Genomic DNA, 16,642 nt, shown 5'->3' on the forward strand with positions numbered 1-16,642 from the left:
AAAGGGGAGGAAAAAGTTTTGAAACAGACAAGAAATATGTAATTTTAAACTGCAGTGATTTCAATCAAACATTATACTAATTTAGTTCCAGTCTCTTCTAAAATCCATCAGCAGGGGGCATTACACTACCTACAGGACCAATCAGAGCACAGCTCCACTACATGTTAACAACAATTCTGACTTGTTACCATTTTCTGCCTCAAATGCACATGCCAGACCATAAGATGTCCATTAATTCATCAGTTTCTGATTGTAGGTGGTTTCTGGTTAATGCTCCTGAAGTCATCAGGGACTGAGAGTCATCCAGCCGCTTTTCCTGCCCGTGATGGATGTGCACGAAGCAATGTACGAACAGACAGGTGAGAAATGAAAGAGGAAAAAAAAAAGGATGCAGCGGCTTCCACACAGGGACCGTGGGGTCACTCAGCTGTTTGATGAGTATGAAAATGATGTGACTCACAGTCACCAGATCTCAGCCCAGATGGATGCCTATGGGAAATTCTGCAGCTCGTCATCAAAACACCAAATGAGGGGATGTCTCTTGGAAGGATCGTGTTCGTCCCTCCAGCAGAGGATCGGCAATGATTATGGACAGTGTGTAGAGGAGGGCTGTTTGAGAATAGCTGTGCTTACTTTCAAGCCTTTTCACGGTGTTGATGATCACATTAAGACAAAAATTAAAAGATACTGGAAACAGACAGGATGGAGAGTCTGGTACAGTTTACCCATTAATAGAAGGATAGGACAGTGGACACATGCGGAGCTCCACTGACCACACACTCTGTAACACCAGAGGACTTGTGAATGGAGAATGGTCATTTTCCACACAAAAACACTCAGAGGATAAAAAAAAGTCCTGGCTGAGAAAATACATTTTCCTCCAGAGTTCGGTGGCCTTCGGCTACAACTCTGTGCTTCCATGCAGGTGTGAAGAGTGCAGTGTGGACAGATTCTGAGTCAGTGATTAAAACATGAGAGCAATGTAAGAAGAGAGGATTATAAAAGAGGCAGAATTAATGTTTAATATTTAATGGGTGCATTTATTAGACCTGGAATGTCCCACAAACGTAAATGTATTAATAAGCACTAAATGAAGACTCTCACAGAGCTCCTATTAATCCTGTACCACCAAACTCTACTGACAGCACGGACATTAATACTGTAACTCTGCTGCTGTCCTACTACCACTACTGATCATACCAGTACTGCATGTCCATACTTGTACGATTAGTTGTTCATGTACAAGTCATGTTCTTTAAGATCAGACTCTGAGATTGATTGTGTAACTTCTTATCATCATGTTAATCAGCTGTGTGAAAGAATTAATGGGATTATTAATGACAGAGTTTAGTGTGAAGCGGCATTGTATTATCACCATCTAGTGGTAGAAATCAGTTGATGCAAGTGTTTTGCTGTAATTAATGCAATATGCAACACACTAACCAGTCAACCATAAAAGTGTATTAAAAGAGACAGCATGTGTGTGTGTGTGTGTGTGTGTGTGTGTGTGTGTGTGTGTGTGTGTGTGTGTGTGTGTTTTGCAGCTATATCCACTACGCCTGTTCATGTAAATGAGTCTTTAAATACGTCAGCATAAATATTCCTGTAACACTATGAAACGACTCATTCTGGAACATTTATGGTACATTTGATAAGAATGGATTCAAAACTAGGAATGCAGTACTTTTACTTTACTTCCGCAAGAATACATTTGTATAAGGATGGATGGACGGATGACGGATGGATGGATGGATGGATGGATGGATGACGGACGATGGATGGCTGGATGACGGACGGACGGACGGATGGATGGATGGATGGATGGAGCTCCTGCGGGCCTCGCGCAGCAGATTAAAGGGGAGGAGTTTTCCTGCGCTCTTTGAACAGCTGACAGGAGATCAGTTTGGATGGCGGCGCGGCGGGCATCTCTGCTCGTGTTCAACTTGTGGATGAAAACTGGACCCGTGACGAGCCGAAAGTGACACCGATTATCAACTTTAAAAAAAAAAAAAAAAGTCATGCGCCTGTTCATCTGTCTGCTGTCTGCGCTGATCGGCTGCGAGAATGGGAAAGCTGCTGGAGAGTTCAGTCCGACCGGACACCCCCTGCATATCAATGACGGAAACTTTTCAAAGCGGGATCACATGAACCGGGAGCCTTTTCAGCAGCAGCAACAAGCGCTCCATCCCTCCTCAGGTTTGTAGAGACGTCAGGGTCACGGAAACTTTAGCAAAACTTCAGACTTGCTGCCATTACTGTGTGCGTAAAATGCTGGATTTTTGCTGAAAATAAACAGCATTGTGGCAGGAGAATAAGCATCTATGTTGATATTCCTTTGTTTCACCACACTAGAGGTCTTTTTCTAACAGATTAGAGATGTCCTCATTCTGGAGGCCTGGACCATCTGTATCAGGATTTGCTCGCAAATCTACTGATCTGTTCATGAGTAATGAGTGATGTGGGAGCTCTGCAGCCACCTCATGAGTAACTGCTTCTCCATCTGTCCTTTTTACTGCACCGTCACCAACAAGGCAGCAATTTGTCAGGTCTGCGTGCATGATTTGTATTTGTAATATAACAACATGCGAATCTAAAGATTTTCTTGAAAGCGATGCTTGCCCATTAAAAAGCTCAGATCACGCGCAGCACTTTTATTCTGTTTTCCGCCTTCTTCAGTTCGTGTCCTGCTGGTTGTTTGAATTTCCAGAGTGAAGCTACTCCCCACACCACTCCTCTCTGCCTCTCACACTCCTCATGCTGGGCTGGTTGTTTACAGCGGGGCAGCTGAGAGCAGCTGAAAGAGGGATTTGTGGCCCTGTTCAGTTATCAACTGCCTCATGACTAATTCATGCTGCCGTAGGAGTACATTACCATCCATCATCACATGATCCTCCAGTCTGCGTTGTCTGATGAAACCCTTGGAAACGTACCCAAACATGTAGCCCCTCCAACCACCCTGCAGGCATGTGTAGTGTCCTGCCAAACCTCTTAGCCTTACAGTTAACTCTCAGGGGAAAGAGTGCCCACTCCACACTTCTACTGAAGAAAAACTTTCAAATCCGAATGGAGCATTTCCTGAACCAGACGGTGCCACACAGAGATTAACATTGTCACTCCATCATGAGCAAAGCAACACTCAAAGATTTAATCTTTTGGTCCATGCAGGGGAGGACTGTCATTACTAGACGACAGGACCGGTGGCTCTTTGTCTCTGTGCCCCCTTCCTGAACTCAGCTCCATCCTGAGCATCTTTTGTCGCTCTTCAGTCTGATATTGCTGACTGCTCGGTGCTGATTCGGCCCACATATCAAAGGGTGCGCTTGTGTTTTCCTCCATCAGTGGAATGTATGGCCTAATTCCAACATGCAAACAAGCATGTCTGTGGGGAGGGCGGGGGGTCACCAGGGATAAGTCCCTGCTGGACCATCTGTTTGCTGCCTGGTGGTCTCACAGAAATGACCGGTCAGCATGTTTGTGTGGATTTTGATCGTAGTCTGTGGTGAAATGACAACAAAACGTGATGTTTTTAATAACTCGTCTTTCTGTTATTTACTGTCTTCGTTTCTGGGACAAGAAGCTTTTTTAATCCAACATTTGATCAGTTGAAATGTCGTCCTCAGGGGATAAATGGAAAAGCTCACACACTGATGAAGAGCTTCGGCGGAAGCGCAGTCAGTATTCAAGCCACATCTCACACACACACACACAACATGGGATCTATTTCTCATCTGCCTCAGTGGCCTCAGACAGCCCATTTCAATCCACTTCATAAACCTCTTTGTGGCGTGGTTCAGTTCAGCCAAATGTGGAGATTATAGTAATCTGGCACGAAACACCTCCACTTCAGATGTAGTGACCCCCTTCTGTTGTGTTTGGCCACTAAGGCAGAGCACACACAAAGTGGAGGCGGCCTCTTCCAAAACAAGCACCCTCTTGTCCATCTGCGCTGGTGTATGTATCCCAGTGGGTTGCCACTAACTCAGCCAAATGTAGATGTTTGTTTCATAAAACGCGGGCACTGCAGGCAGCTTCAGGCATTTGTGTGCTCCTGATCAAAGGGAATTGTTTGGGGCAGTGATATGGGATGATCTGGTTATCTGGTTTTGGCCCGTCTTGCTGAAATAGTGTGAAAGCTGAGCGTGTAACACATGGCTTCATGAGTTTTCAGTCAAGCTTTGGCACATCTATTAGCAGCAGGATTATGAGCCATCAGACCAGTAGCAAACTCCAACAGCCACTGCTACTGTCAGTGCTGAATTGTGACCATTAGTGAAAGATGCTTACAATGTTATGACTGTTGAGATTGCTGCTATAATGGTACTGCAGCATTTAGTTGCTAATAAAAAGTGCAATAAGGGCCTTTTTTCATGGCCTCCTAGCACAAGTAACTATTCTGTACTGCAACTGAAGAAGGTTGATGATGAGCTGGCTGCTGAGATTTATGGCTCCCAAAACTCACTTTCCGGCCCAGACTGCAATGGCACAGTTGAGGAGAGAATATTTATAGCAGGGCAGTAGGTGAAGGAAGATAGCTTGGCAGTGGCTGTTGGTGGCAGAGTTTCGCAGCTGCACACGGTGCTGAGGGGTCTGTCTGAAGCTTTGTTCAGTGGCTTCATCAGTCGCTTAGATTTTTCCAGCTGGTCTGTGCAAAAGCGTTGTCCAAGCAGTTGTCCACAGCAAGAGTTTCGCTTGTTTGTACCCCAACGACTGCTGGTGTTTGCTCAACTTCACAATTTAGAGGCCCAACATTAGCATTCATTTGGAGTCCTGTTTCTGGCCATCCGACAAATGTAAGACAAGTGATCACTCTTCGTTTAGCCCTGCTTTGGTCTCCACCCAGTCCTGATTGAAATATGTAGCTCTTTAGCAGCTAAACGCTCCTCTGTATTCCCAAACTAGTCGCTAACTTTGTCTGCCGTTTGGTGCTGAGCAGGTAGCATGCTGTCTGTACATCATGGCTTACCTGCTGTGGCTAAAAACAGACTGAATGAAACAGTAATGCTGTAAAACCAAAACCATTAGCGAAAGAGGCTAAAATGCTCCGCTGAACTGAGGGGAAATGCAGAGTTGTTCACATTGTTTATCCATTGTTAAAAATATTGATTAATGCAGCCTTAGTGCCCTGCATATGTCCGTCAGGCATTGATCCTTGGTGGGGTGTTTGAATGACCTACATTTATTTCTGTGGGAAACTAGTGATGTATTAGTTAGCATTCCTACATTGTTATGCAACACTATACCTCTGAGCAATTAAGTATTGTTGTCATGAACTTAATATTGCACAGTGTGAAAAGTTGCTAATTGAGTTTGTGGATGGTGTCATATTATCAGTCAGACTTAAATGGGATTCTTATGGAGCTACCTGAAGACATTAGGAAGACCATCATTGGAAATATGTCTGTCTTAAGCCGTCTGCATGCTGCTGTAACATAATGCTGTGTTGAATACAGGCTTTGCTGAGCTAATTGGCCAGTTGTACTATTTGTATTTTTGTCCGTCTCTTTAAAATCTACGGGGATTAATTGATTGATATCCTCGAGGGATTCTGCAAATTACTTTTTCTGTTTTGTTGTCGATAAGGTCCCGTCTGGGTTAATTGGAAATGCAGCCAGTTCCGTTCTGTTAATGCCGGACATGACAGGCAAAGCATGGTTTTTGTCACGCACTGGTCAGTTTTGACATTTTGGGCTATTTTTGCTTCCATAACTTGTCTTCTTCAGACTCATGGAAACAAAACATCCAAAATACACATTTATTTCTGCATAAAAAGGATGGACAAAATAAGAGGAACACCCTTCAATGCCAGACTGCAGTTCAATCTGCAACAAATTCTACCTTTGATCTAATAATCCTACATTTGTGTCAGAAAGGGGTCATTTCTGAGACTAATTTGTGGTGTTTAAGTGGAAGCATTATTTTCTAAGTTAATCTTATTTTGAACCTCAGTTTGTATGAACTTTCATGCTAAACTGTAGTTTATCCTTTTGTTTCTCTAAAAACAGTCCTTTGCACTGACCACTCATCTTTGTCTGAACCCAAACTATTTTTTCTTCAGGTTCTGTCTTTGACCTAAAGGTCCAGGTCAACGACGTCCTGAGCCGTCAGCAGCTGAGCCAGGCGGTGGTGGAGGTCTACATCAACTACACCAGGACCAGCACAGCTCTTACTGGGGAGGATGGTGGTGTTTTGCTTCGTCTACCGTACCAAACTGGGACGCCTATCACAATTGTTGCCAACAAGGACGGCTACATTTGCACACTGCTGCCTTATAAAACCAACAGAATGCCGAGTAAGATATTTAATGCGTTTAATGTGGACATGAAGCGCCACAGATGATGAGCCTCATGAAATGGCAAAAATAAGAAAGGCAGAGAGTACTTTTAAACGGTTCTTGGAGCTCAGTGCGGCTGAAAGTTTTCCAGTGAGTGGCAGGAGCCAGACGCCGTGATGATAGCTTCTCACTCTTTCTGTCAGCTCAGAGAAATCTGTTGCTCCATGGCTCTGCCTGTTGAAGTTTAACTCAACCAATTACATTACTCATCGCTGTAAACGTCCAGTTTCTGTCAGCTGCATGCCGTGCGGTTGTGCATGCACGTGCACGGTGGATCTGCACACTCACAGTCTGCACAGAAGGACAGACAGCAGGGTTTTTTTTTTTTTATCAGGACACATGTGAAAACACAATCACAGAAAAAACTGAGCGTCAGATACTTCAGTGTTGTCCTAAACTTTCTGGTTATAATTGCAAGGCCAAACTTAGCTCCACTCCACTGCATCTGACACCTAATTAAATGCAGGACTCAAGCAAGCCCATTTATGACCACTTTCTAACCCACATCAGGAGTGTGTGTCTTCTTCTGTCTGCCACATCTGCAATGCAACACAACTATATGCAACTATTGTTTTGTAGTCAAAACTCTGTCTCAGGTTAAATACCTGATCTGATAGAACACAATGATACACTGCCATCTGGTGGACAAACAGTTCTTTTTTTAAATGAAGTTCTGTGTCCTAAACTTACATATTTCCTCTTGCTCTCTTATCATTGCTGCAGTATTTTCATCCGTGACCATGTCACTACTTGCTCTGAATCAAGGCAACATCTGGCTCTTTGAGGATTCAGTCCTGATCACTGGCAAACCATCAGGTACGAACTGTGTGAACTGTTAAAACCACAGAACCAAAGATAGAGCTAAAAGGATATTTTTTACAATTAATTATTTTCAGCTGTTATTTATCATGTTTTCTTATTTGTAGATGCTTCATCGCAGCCTGTTGTCCAGTTTCCCAAGAGCCTGTTGAACCTGACAGATGGCAGTAATGTCACCTCTGTTAAAGCCTACCTGACCGTTCCCACACTGCTGTCAGAGGAGGGCAGCTTTCTCAACACTCTGGGCATCATGAGCAGGAAATCAGGTAGAGTTCTATGTTTTTTAGGATTGTTTTTGCAAGTGATTTTAGTGTTTCCATAAAATTGAAACTGTGTGCAAAATGAGATTTTTGTTTCCTGTGCTGCCATCTAGTGGTAACACAAAGACATTGCGGTGCACAGAAACGCAAGCTGACACAGATGAATGGACTAAAAACAGCACACAGGCTGCAGTAATGCACCGGGACGGTCTCATTTTTCTCCCAGAGGAAAAAAAGAAACAACATCTGCCATCCGACGCTGTAATAAACTCATTCAAACTGTAACAAAGCGCGACCTCTCCTGTTTTTTCTAGGTTACGTCAGTGTGGAGTTGAGTCCGGTGGCGGCTGTCAGCGTGCAGCTTTTCTCAGGTGACATGGAGCTACATGTGAGCGGACCCATACAGATCAGCCTCAGCATCCCCGACAGCTGTGGACTTCGGACCTCTGATGTTGTTCCAGCTTGGTTCTTTAACCAGACTACTGGTGAGGAAAAGTCACAGCCGTGCACACAGTAAAATCTGTCCTGTTCTGAGAAAGTGAGGATTCATAGCCTGTATGTGGACACGTAGCTGAATGAAGAGGGGCCACGCAGACTTCTTGGACTTTCATATGTTAACCTCAGTAAGCTGCTATCGTGCTTTGGTCTTAAAGGGCTGCTGTAAGTCCTACAAACCACCAGGTGTCACTGTGTTTGCTGTGTTTGAAGCCCCAAAGCGTCATCAGTCTTCATCCGTCCATCATTTTCTTTCTGTCAAACTCTGTGTACAGCCATCAGAGAAGATTACTATGAATGTAATTAATGTTCAGTTTGAAGAAATGAACACAGGGAGGTGCGACTTGACTCCACATCTGCAGGGAAGAGTTTGACCTACATGCACAGCTCAGGTCGTGTTTGTGTTAGAAACTTACACACTTAGATGCCTCTGAGGTGAAGTTCTGTTGGAAGACCTTTCTGTTCAGACCAGATAAGCTTTACCTCTGTTTATCCCATATTAGCTGACTCTGTGGTAATAGACTTCTGACTAAAACTCTTGTGTTTTGTTAATTTGTGAATGGCCTAGAGGAGAGACTAAGTAGAGTCAAGTCTCCTCCAAGAAGACAAATAATACAGCAGCTGTTTGCTGAGTGCTACCCAGCTGTCCAGCTAACTTTAAATCATCCTGCTTAATCAGTGGCTGAAGATGGTTTGCAGTCGCCTGAATGCTGTCTGCAAATCTTCCATAAGGTGGGAAAAGCCTGACATTTAAAACCCTTACTGTGCCAGCGCCCTCCTAATGCAGGACTTGACAAACACTCAGGGGGTACCTAATGCCAAAGCCCGCAGCATAATAAGCTGCGGGCAGGCGACCTTTAACCTCGCCTCTCACTCATTTAGCAGGATGCTCACCTTGTAGTATTAATGTCAAATTTAAGCGTCTTCTGTTCAAAGCATATGAAGTCCTTATGAGTGCCTTAATATTCGTTCTGTTTCTCAAAAAAATGAGTTTTGGGTCATTTTGGGTCTACAAAACTGTCAAAAAGTACAAAAGAGGCAAACTTTAATATGGGAGATAGATTGGGCCAATTATTATTCTTTTAATCCTGGTCATTAATTTCAGAGCACTTCTCATTAACCTCGACTGTCTTTGGAAGGAATTGAACACATTTATTTTAAGATGTGACAGGGTTGTGGTAGCAGTGGGAAATTCAGTGTTGATGTGTTTGTTTTTATGGACTGTAGGCGGGTGGATGAGGAAAGGACTGGGGGTGGTGGCGTCAGTCGAAGGAAAACTCATGTGGACGTTCACAGCTCCTCACCTCGGTTACTGGATAGCAGCACCTGTGTCATCCCCCAGAGGCAAGTGCTCACCCTAAAGATCTTAAATACTGTGAATACAATGCAGCGGTCCATATTTCTTAATGCAACCATGATGGTTGTTGTAAATCTGCTGAACATCAGAATTGGGTCAATTGAAATGTTCTAACCTTGTGGAAGAAAATGAAAATGATGTGTTCAATGTCTTTAGATTCAAAATGCAGCATTTTCATCCACTGTGATTTTTATTGCATATTATGCTCATGTTTCATCCAAACTTCTTCTCACCCTCTATTTGCTTTAGGATTCTTTGGACTCGCCGTCCCCATTGACTTCATCTTGCAGCATTCTTCTTTGCTGATGGTCATCCTCGGAGGAATGCTTTTTATTACTATCTGTTTCCTGGTTGGGTTATTGTTTTATCGCAGGTAACAGAGGCCTTCATCTCATATCAGTCCAGATTTACTCTAATTTGTTTGGATATTACAGCACAGTCTTGTGGCAGTTTGTGAAATAGTCAGGAAATTTAATCTGTAGAATTTCGTAGACAAAATTTTTTTTCATTTTTCCACTCATCACAACTTTCAAACTAATGAATTTCAATTGAAAATATCTGCAAGCACCACATCCACCAAGTTAGCAACAATAAACATGCAATGTCCTTCAATACCCGACTTTCAAAATAAAGCATGCTGAGGAACATTTGAAGTGATGGTTTAGGTGACAGTTTGTTCACTTTTAGGCACCAAACTACTTGGTTTAACTGACTTTCTCACTTTTTAAACTATGTTTGTCCTCACGCCGTGCTGTCACAAAAAAAACAAACTGAATCTGTTGATTAAACTTTGTGACTATTTCATGTAACTGAAGGTTGTAGTTCCTATTTAGCAGTAATTTTAAATTGAAAGAATAGTCAGGAGTGATTTGAGAGGTGTTGTTGTGATGCACTTTTGTGGTGAATTCAAGCTGGCTAAAGCTGCCCTCAAAGTGAGCTACAAACTCTGCAGAGCCACTTTTCAAGCCTACAGGGCAGAAGACTTTATCTAACTTATTTGACTGCTCACCGATTACAAAAGAAAATCCATTATTTGTTTAATTAATGCATGCAGGATGAGCTTTTAGACAACATGAACTGTGTGTCACGCTCGGCTGAGGTAAATGTTCTGTCTCGTCTACAGACGTTCGCCCGGTGAAACCAAAACAAAGACGATGCTACCAGCGATGAGAAAAGACAAAACCACCTCCACGTCTGACGATGAAGTCTTTGAAGTCTCTTCAGGGGATTCCACTCATCCACAGGATGGACTGAACCAGTCATTCAGAGAGAGGGGGGATCACCGGCACAATGCCTCTGTTATTTCTATGCAGAGTGGCGACGTAATAGCGAACCCCAATGCTGTGGCCATCGCAGTGGGCTGTAACGAACTGGAGTTCAGCCCTGACCTGAGTGATCTGACAGAGCAGATCAGAGCTCCATCCTCTCTGTCAGAGAATTTCTTTTTCTACAACCAGCCTGTTGCCATTCTTCACGCGCCAGCATTCTTCCATGTGGACGAGCAGCCGGAACAGCCCCAGCGGAGCAAGTCGGCCACGCTGCCCCGAGCTGGCGGGGCAGCAAACGGCGCCGCCACCGAGCCGATGAGTAAAGACAGCTTCACCCAGACGCTGTCTAAAGGTCCCTCTGCCACCCAGAACCAGGCAGAAGAAACCGAGGACCAGCTTGGAGTTTTAGAGGGCTCTCAGATAAGAACCCCCAACAACACCTCCAGGGGTAACATCAGCCTCCCGGAGTCAGTTTCCGTCCCACGAACATTAAACAAAATCGCTGGCAGCAGACACTCTGTGCATGCTTTGGCAGAACTCTCTAAAATCCCCTCACTTCAGCCTCCCCGGGCCTGGTTTGTGTCACTGGAGGGTAAACCTGCGGCCGAGATCCATTACTCTGTGACGGAGCAGCAGAGGAGACGAAGGCCGGTGGAGAGTCGAGAAACCAGCTTAGACTCAGGAGTGGATATGAGCGAAGTGAACCAGGCGTCTGGACGGAGGGCAGTAACTCTGGAGCGCAATGCGACGTTTGTCAAAAGCACATCCAGCAGTAAACATGGTCCTCCACAGTAAAAACGCCTCCACCTGCAGCCGACTCATCAGTTCTACCTATGGAAAATAACTTATTTACCTTATTGCTTCATTTTTTGCATATTAATGTTTAAGTGCCAATCCAAGTTGGGGCCCATTTCCACCATTAGACTCCATAACTGTTGTGCATGTACAAAAGGTGTGAGCGGTCCAAAGCAGAGCACGTGGACTTTCCATCTGAAATATGTCTCATGCACTTCCTGCTTTTTAACAGCCTGTCTCATCTCTCATGAGGACATGAAATATGTCCAATTAATTAACACAGAGGTCGAACACGTCCATGAAGTTTTTATTCCCTTCAGTTTAATGGACAGACTGTCATGGCGAACTTAACACGACTGAATGTTTGCTGTTTTAACAAGACATTTGTTTTTGTGTATATTGTCATGAAGTGAATCATTTCATTATATTTTAATACAAAAAACCTGTTGTGATGAGCATTTTTACTAACTTACTATACACTGTACAATATACAGTATGAAGCTGTGTTATAAATACTACTGCTACTTCATTATATAGTCAAAATCCAAGATATGAGTTAAAAACCTAATTGTGTTAATTATTATTAATGCTATTACCTGAGGAGATTTTTTTTTCTTTTGTTGTATGTTCCGATTCTCATCAGATTTTTTCCAGCAACCCTTTGGGGTTCGGGTTCTTCGATAACTGTCAAAGGTCATTTTTAATGTGCATTCAGTCGCTCAGTTAACTGTCAACGGTTCCAGAGTTTCAAATGTTCTGCTTTTCCTTTCAATCACCATCATTTATTTTAGTCATTTATTTTTAACCATTTTGAATTTCTTCCTATTGGTTGGTCAAAATAAGCACGGTGGAGGTGTCACTAAGGGCTCTGGGTCATTGTGACGGCATTTCTGACTTTTTTCTTCATTTTTACAAACCAAACAATCAATCTGTTAATCGGGAAAATAATCATCAGATTAATCCATAATGAAAATAATGATTAGTTGCAGTCTTGAGCTCCACCTTAACCGACTGCTAATCAAATGCTGCTTTTACATGAATGCATGACGGCCTGCTTTACTTTTAATTCTTAAAAGACTTTTCCTTAAGAGATCTCAAACTTCCTCCTCCACTGGATGCATTAATGTGTTCATCTGATGGTGCGGCTGGTGAAGGTGGAGCTCATCTTAATGACTGTAAACTGCTGGGAAGCTACATGTGTAATAACACAATAACCAATCATTTATTGGTTGATTTTGTATTTACAGTTTAAATCTCTAACATGAAGCCTAAAGCTATCAAATAAATGTAGTGGAGTAGAGGAATAAAGTAGCATAACGTGGAAATACTCAAGTACACAGTTGAAGCAGACCACTGGTACGGCATATGAGTAAATGTACTCGGTTACGTTCCACCACTGCCTTCGGAGCAGTGCCTGTTGAATACTGCACATCGGTTGGCAGCACCGTGAATCTGGAGGACCAGAAAGAAAAGTCCAAATCACGGAGCTGATGAAGTGTTCAGCCTGAAAGACGACTGACTGAGCCGCGTTTTGAGCTCCAGAGTCTGCGCTGTGCGTGCCAACCACACCGGGTGGAATTGAGGAAGTAGAAAATATCCGGTGCCCTGTGTGACTAAACTTTTGCTTTCTATCGACTGCAAGACGGAAGCCTTTTAAAAAAAAATTTTTTTCATCCCCAAATCCACTTTTATAGCTGCAGTTTGTGTGAAGTCCAGCCCGATAAGTTCCAGCGAACAAAGGTAAGATCTGTGCGCCGTTTGGTGCGTTTAAAGACTCCAGACGCGGCTCGAGTTTACCTGCTGAGGCGCGCAGTGATCGTGTCAGTTTACTGATAATGAACACTCCTGCTTGTGCACGCGTGAAGAAATGCTCTCATTTTATTCAACTGTGTGAACTCTTTTGGTCACTTAAAGATCATTTCAGGCTGCTGTTCATGCAAACGCTGGATATGATCGCGGAAACGTGACGCTTGTTTTCTCATTTGGATAAACTCAGACACTGACTAAATGAAACTTAAAAACATAAGAACATGTACTTGTTCTTGAAGTCATTTCTTAAATATTTTCAGGCAGCTCTGTGGCTGCATTGCATGAATCATTCTACCAAGACAATGTGATGTTTGTGGCTCCTTTTAGTGCTTCTCTGTCCAGGAACAAATATTCCCAGAGAGGGATTTGACTGTTGTATTTCACTATTCACAGTAATCACATGAAACAGGTCCTCAGTTGATTCACTCTTACATGAAGGAACGTTAACAAATCCACAGTGTCAGTGTCATGGCTCCTGCAGGGCCCTGAACTTTGGAACCTTCCAGACTTTGTCCTCAGTACTTCGTGTGTCGTTGCAGATCAAGGACGAGCTGATGTCAGACAAACTTTCATCACAGCTTCCAGGTGATCCTCATTACATTCTCAATCGCTGTGAGAATGTTTCACTCATGAATGAACTCCTAGGAGTCTGCATGAGACAAGACGAGAGTGCTTTTGAAAATCAGAGTGTAAAATTCTTGAACGCAGCTCTTTTCTGATACTGCAAGTTTCTGAAGGAAGGTGCCACACAAGCTCAGATGATTGTCTCAATAATTACAGGGGCACCCACTCCGACGGTGAGTGTCGACACTGACAGCATTGTTTCCACCAGAGAAATAAAAAATGCAAAAGCGAAGTCCCTCCGTATGAAGATGGAGACAGTGAGCGATGCAGAAAATCGACCATCCGGTGAGCATTCATGAAATCACGCAAATAAAGTTGTACAATAAGACTGCAGCGCTTCACTGAGGCGTGTAGCTGCTTGTCTCAATGAAAACAGACTTTCAGTGTCTTGATCATTGTTTGAATTTTTTTTTTTTGCTTGTTCAGGGAGTGCCACTGGACAGCGTCCCCAGGCAGACTACACTGCATCTGGCGGCAGTGTAATATGTGCTGACAAAATATGTGACGTCACCATTGAAGGGGACATTGACTTGTCAGTGTCTGTGAAAAGACCACAAGTACCTGCAGGTAACTTCTCACTGAAGTCTGTGAGATATTTGTGTGCACACTTTCTGTCTCATAAACCAAAATGTTTAATAAAACAACTTTCTGTGAGGGAAGTTCAGCAAATCCTAACACTGATTTCCTGTCAGGAGCTGTAGAAGAGCCACTGCCTTCCTCTAAGGTACAGCACACATGAACACACAGCAGAGGCAGAAACCCTCACAGAGGACGATGCACATGGATATGCTGGTTTGGTTTTTTTGGGACAAACTCAAGGACGCTTTTTTATGCCTCTGCAGTTCGGGGTTAGATAGTGAGCTTACTTTGCCTCTAAAGGAATCGTCTGCCTCGTTGTTGCTTCCTGTCAGGGCCACACCTGCTGCCACACAGCCGATCTGAATGCTGGTAACCCTCCTGCATTCACCGTCGTTTCCTTTTACTTTCACTCACTGCTTCACCTCATTCACATTGCGCATATAGCAAACCATTTTTTTTTGTTTCGTCGTTGTGTAGAGTGGCTGACAGACTAACCGTCCTGTCTTGATTTGTAGTTGAGGTGGTTGTGGTTGTCTTTGGGTTACCCCTTCGTTTCAAAAATGGCCTGATCAGCATTTTATGTTCGCCTTTGTGGTCAGTTTAGTCAGCTTATGTTAAGTTAGCATAGCCTAAATTATGTTTTAAACAAACAAAATATAATGTGTTTGTGGGTGGAATTCGTTACCTTAGGACAGAGCCAGGCTAGCTGTTTCATTTCCCAAAAGCAAATGACCCCAAAAAACACCAAAACCCTCATTCATTCAAACTTGATTAACAAAACCTGCTGTCTTTTCCAGGGTCCTGCTGTGAAAATGATCACTGAGCACAAGGTGGAGCTCATCGACTGCCTGATGGGGGATCACTCCTTCATCCTGCAGCATGTGCATGCCAAACATATCGTCACAGACAGGGAATATCACAACATGAAGCATTTGAAACAGCCAGAGGAAACTGTTACTAACCTGATCGATCAAGTTCTTTTAAAAGGTCAAGAGTCCTGCTCGCGTTTTCTTGAAATTCTCAAAGAGCCTGAGGTTCTGAGGACCTTTCCACAGCTCAAGAAAATCCCAACTGGTGCTAAGCAATAGTGGAAATCACACATTGGCTATGAATTGCTACATAAGTGAAAGACAGACAACAGCAGGATACAGTGAACACAATACACAAGTGATATGGTTTTATTTTGTCTATGCATGTTATTTTGTACCTGTCAATTTCTAAAATCCTTCCACACAAAAGTGTTTTCCTTTGACACATAACTAAAAATTGGATCAGCGTTTGCAGTTATGGAAAAATAAAAATTAATGTGTCATGTGGATGAAGTCTGACTGGATTGCTCTGCACGAATGGACATGTTGTTGTAGTTCAGTGAGGCTGTTGCACATCATCTACAGAGCCACTAGAGGTCACAATTGTACAAGTTTTTGGGTGTTGGCCATGGTAATGACATGCAATTTAACATAGTATACTTTAGATTTATCTCACACACACACACACACACACACACACACACACACACACACACACACACAGCAAAGAGTTTATGTTTGCTGTTACTCACATGAGTCAGTCAGTTTGATATGATCAAATCATCTCTTAAAACTACACACCTTTGTGCCTCTGTGCGTCTGTCTCCAGTGGTAAAGTATTCAATTAAACTGATATCAACCTTTAGGATTTACTGTATTCTCAGTGGATGGACATTCATTTCTGGATTACATTCCAGCTGCTGCTTCAGCCACATTGATATACTGACAAGTGAACATGAGTATTTTGACTTACAGTAACACCCCCACCTCTCCGCCCTGGAAAGAGGCTTTGAGTGGCTGGCTTTGACCCAAGGAGCTCTGGATGTGTGGAGTAAGAGTGCCGAGGCATGGTGGCTGGAGGATCCGCTTGGAGTGGAAACAGTCTGACGCACTTGGTAGATCATAAAACAGCAGCAGGATTAGCGCTGGCCTATGGGGGACAGTGAATGACAAACACAATCTTACACCTCATGTGAACCATGCGCTTGCTTCACTATTAGAGATTTTTTGAGGCAAAAGAACCAAACTGTTCTGATCATCTGTTGTTTTTTTTTTTCTTTAAACCTGTTGATATGTTACCAGCACCTACGAGATTTACAGTGAACCACATTTGGCAGGCTTTTTTTCTTTGTATACTGTCAACTGGTACAGTGACAAAAGAGCCCTCCACCAATGAAGCATCGCACTTCTTAGATTGTCAGACTTGTGGGGATAAAACTGCACAAAATGCAGCCTCAAGCCGCAAGCTTCATTCTAACTTAACGTCCCCAGACTTG

General features: G+C 43.3%; 1 protein-coding gene across 2 annotated transcripts; it reads left to right on the forward strand.

Annotated features, from left to right (window-relative positions):
• The first annotated feature begins 1,607 nt into the window (after window positions 1-1,607).
• Window positions 1,608-15,795, forward strand: LOC143330595 (protein FAM171B-like). 2 transcript variants are annotated; one of them, XM_076747282.1, is made up of 13 exons: window positions 1,608-2,196; window positions 6,056-6,289; window positions 7,055-7,147; window positions 7,258-7,416; window positions 7,725-7,895; window positions 9,133-9,249; window positions 9,512-9,635; window positions 10,386-13,065; window positions 13,674-13,719; window positions 13,915-14,043; window positions 14,185-14,325; window positions 14,451-14,482; window positions 15,135-15,795. In XM_076747282.1, the coding sequence occupies exons 1-8, from the start codon at window positions 2,019-2,021 to the stop codon at window positions 11,323-11,325; spliced, it is 2,016 nt and encodes a 671-aa protein (XP_076603397.1). In that variant the 5' UTR covers window positions 1,608-2,018; the 3' UTR covers window positions 11,326-13,065; window positions 13,674-13,719; window positions 13,915-14,043; window positions 14,185-14,325; window positions 14,451-14,482; window positions 15,135-15,795. The 2 variants fall into 2 exon arrangements, with proteins under 2 accessions (XP_076603397.1, XP_076603398.1); XM_076747283.1 differs by lacking the exon at window positions 14,451-14,482.
• The last annotated feature ends 847 nt before the right edge of the window (window positions 15,796-16,642 follow it).

Source organism: Chaetodon auriga, chromosome 13, assembly GCF_051107435.1.
Source record: "Chaetodon auriga isolate fChaAug3 chromosome 13, fChaAug3.hap1, whole genome shotgun sequence".
Lineage (NCBI taxonomy): Eukaryota > Metazoa > Chordata > Actinopteri > Chaetodontiformes > Chaetodontidae > Chaetodon > Chaetodon auriga.

What these genes read in the sequence shown, in the direction of transcription:
- LOC143330595 (XM_076747282.1), top strand. Translation starts at nt 2,019, where the DNA reads ATGCGCCTGTTCATCTGTCTGCTGTCTGCGCTGATCGGCTGCGAGAAT. An exon ending in CATCATGAGCAGGAAATCAG is followed by an intron (nt 7,417 to 7,724) that starts GTAGAGTTCTAT and finishes TGTTTTTTCTAG; the next exon opens with GTTACGTCAGTGTGGAGTTG. An exon ending in GTTCTTTAACCAGACTACTG is followed by an intron (nt 7,896 to 9,132) that starts GTGAGGAAAAGT and finishes TATGGACTGTAG; the next exon opens with GCGGGTGGATGAGGAAAGGA.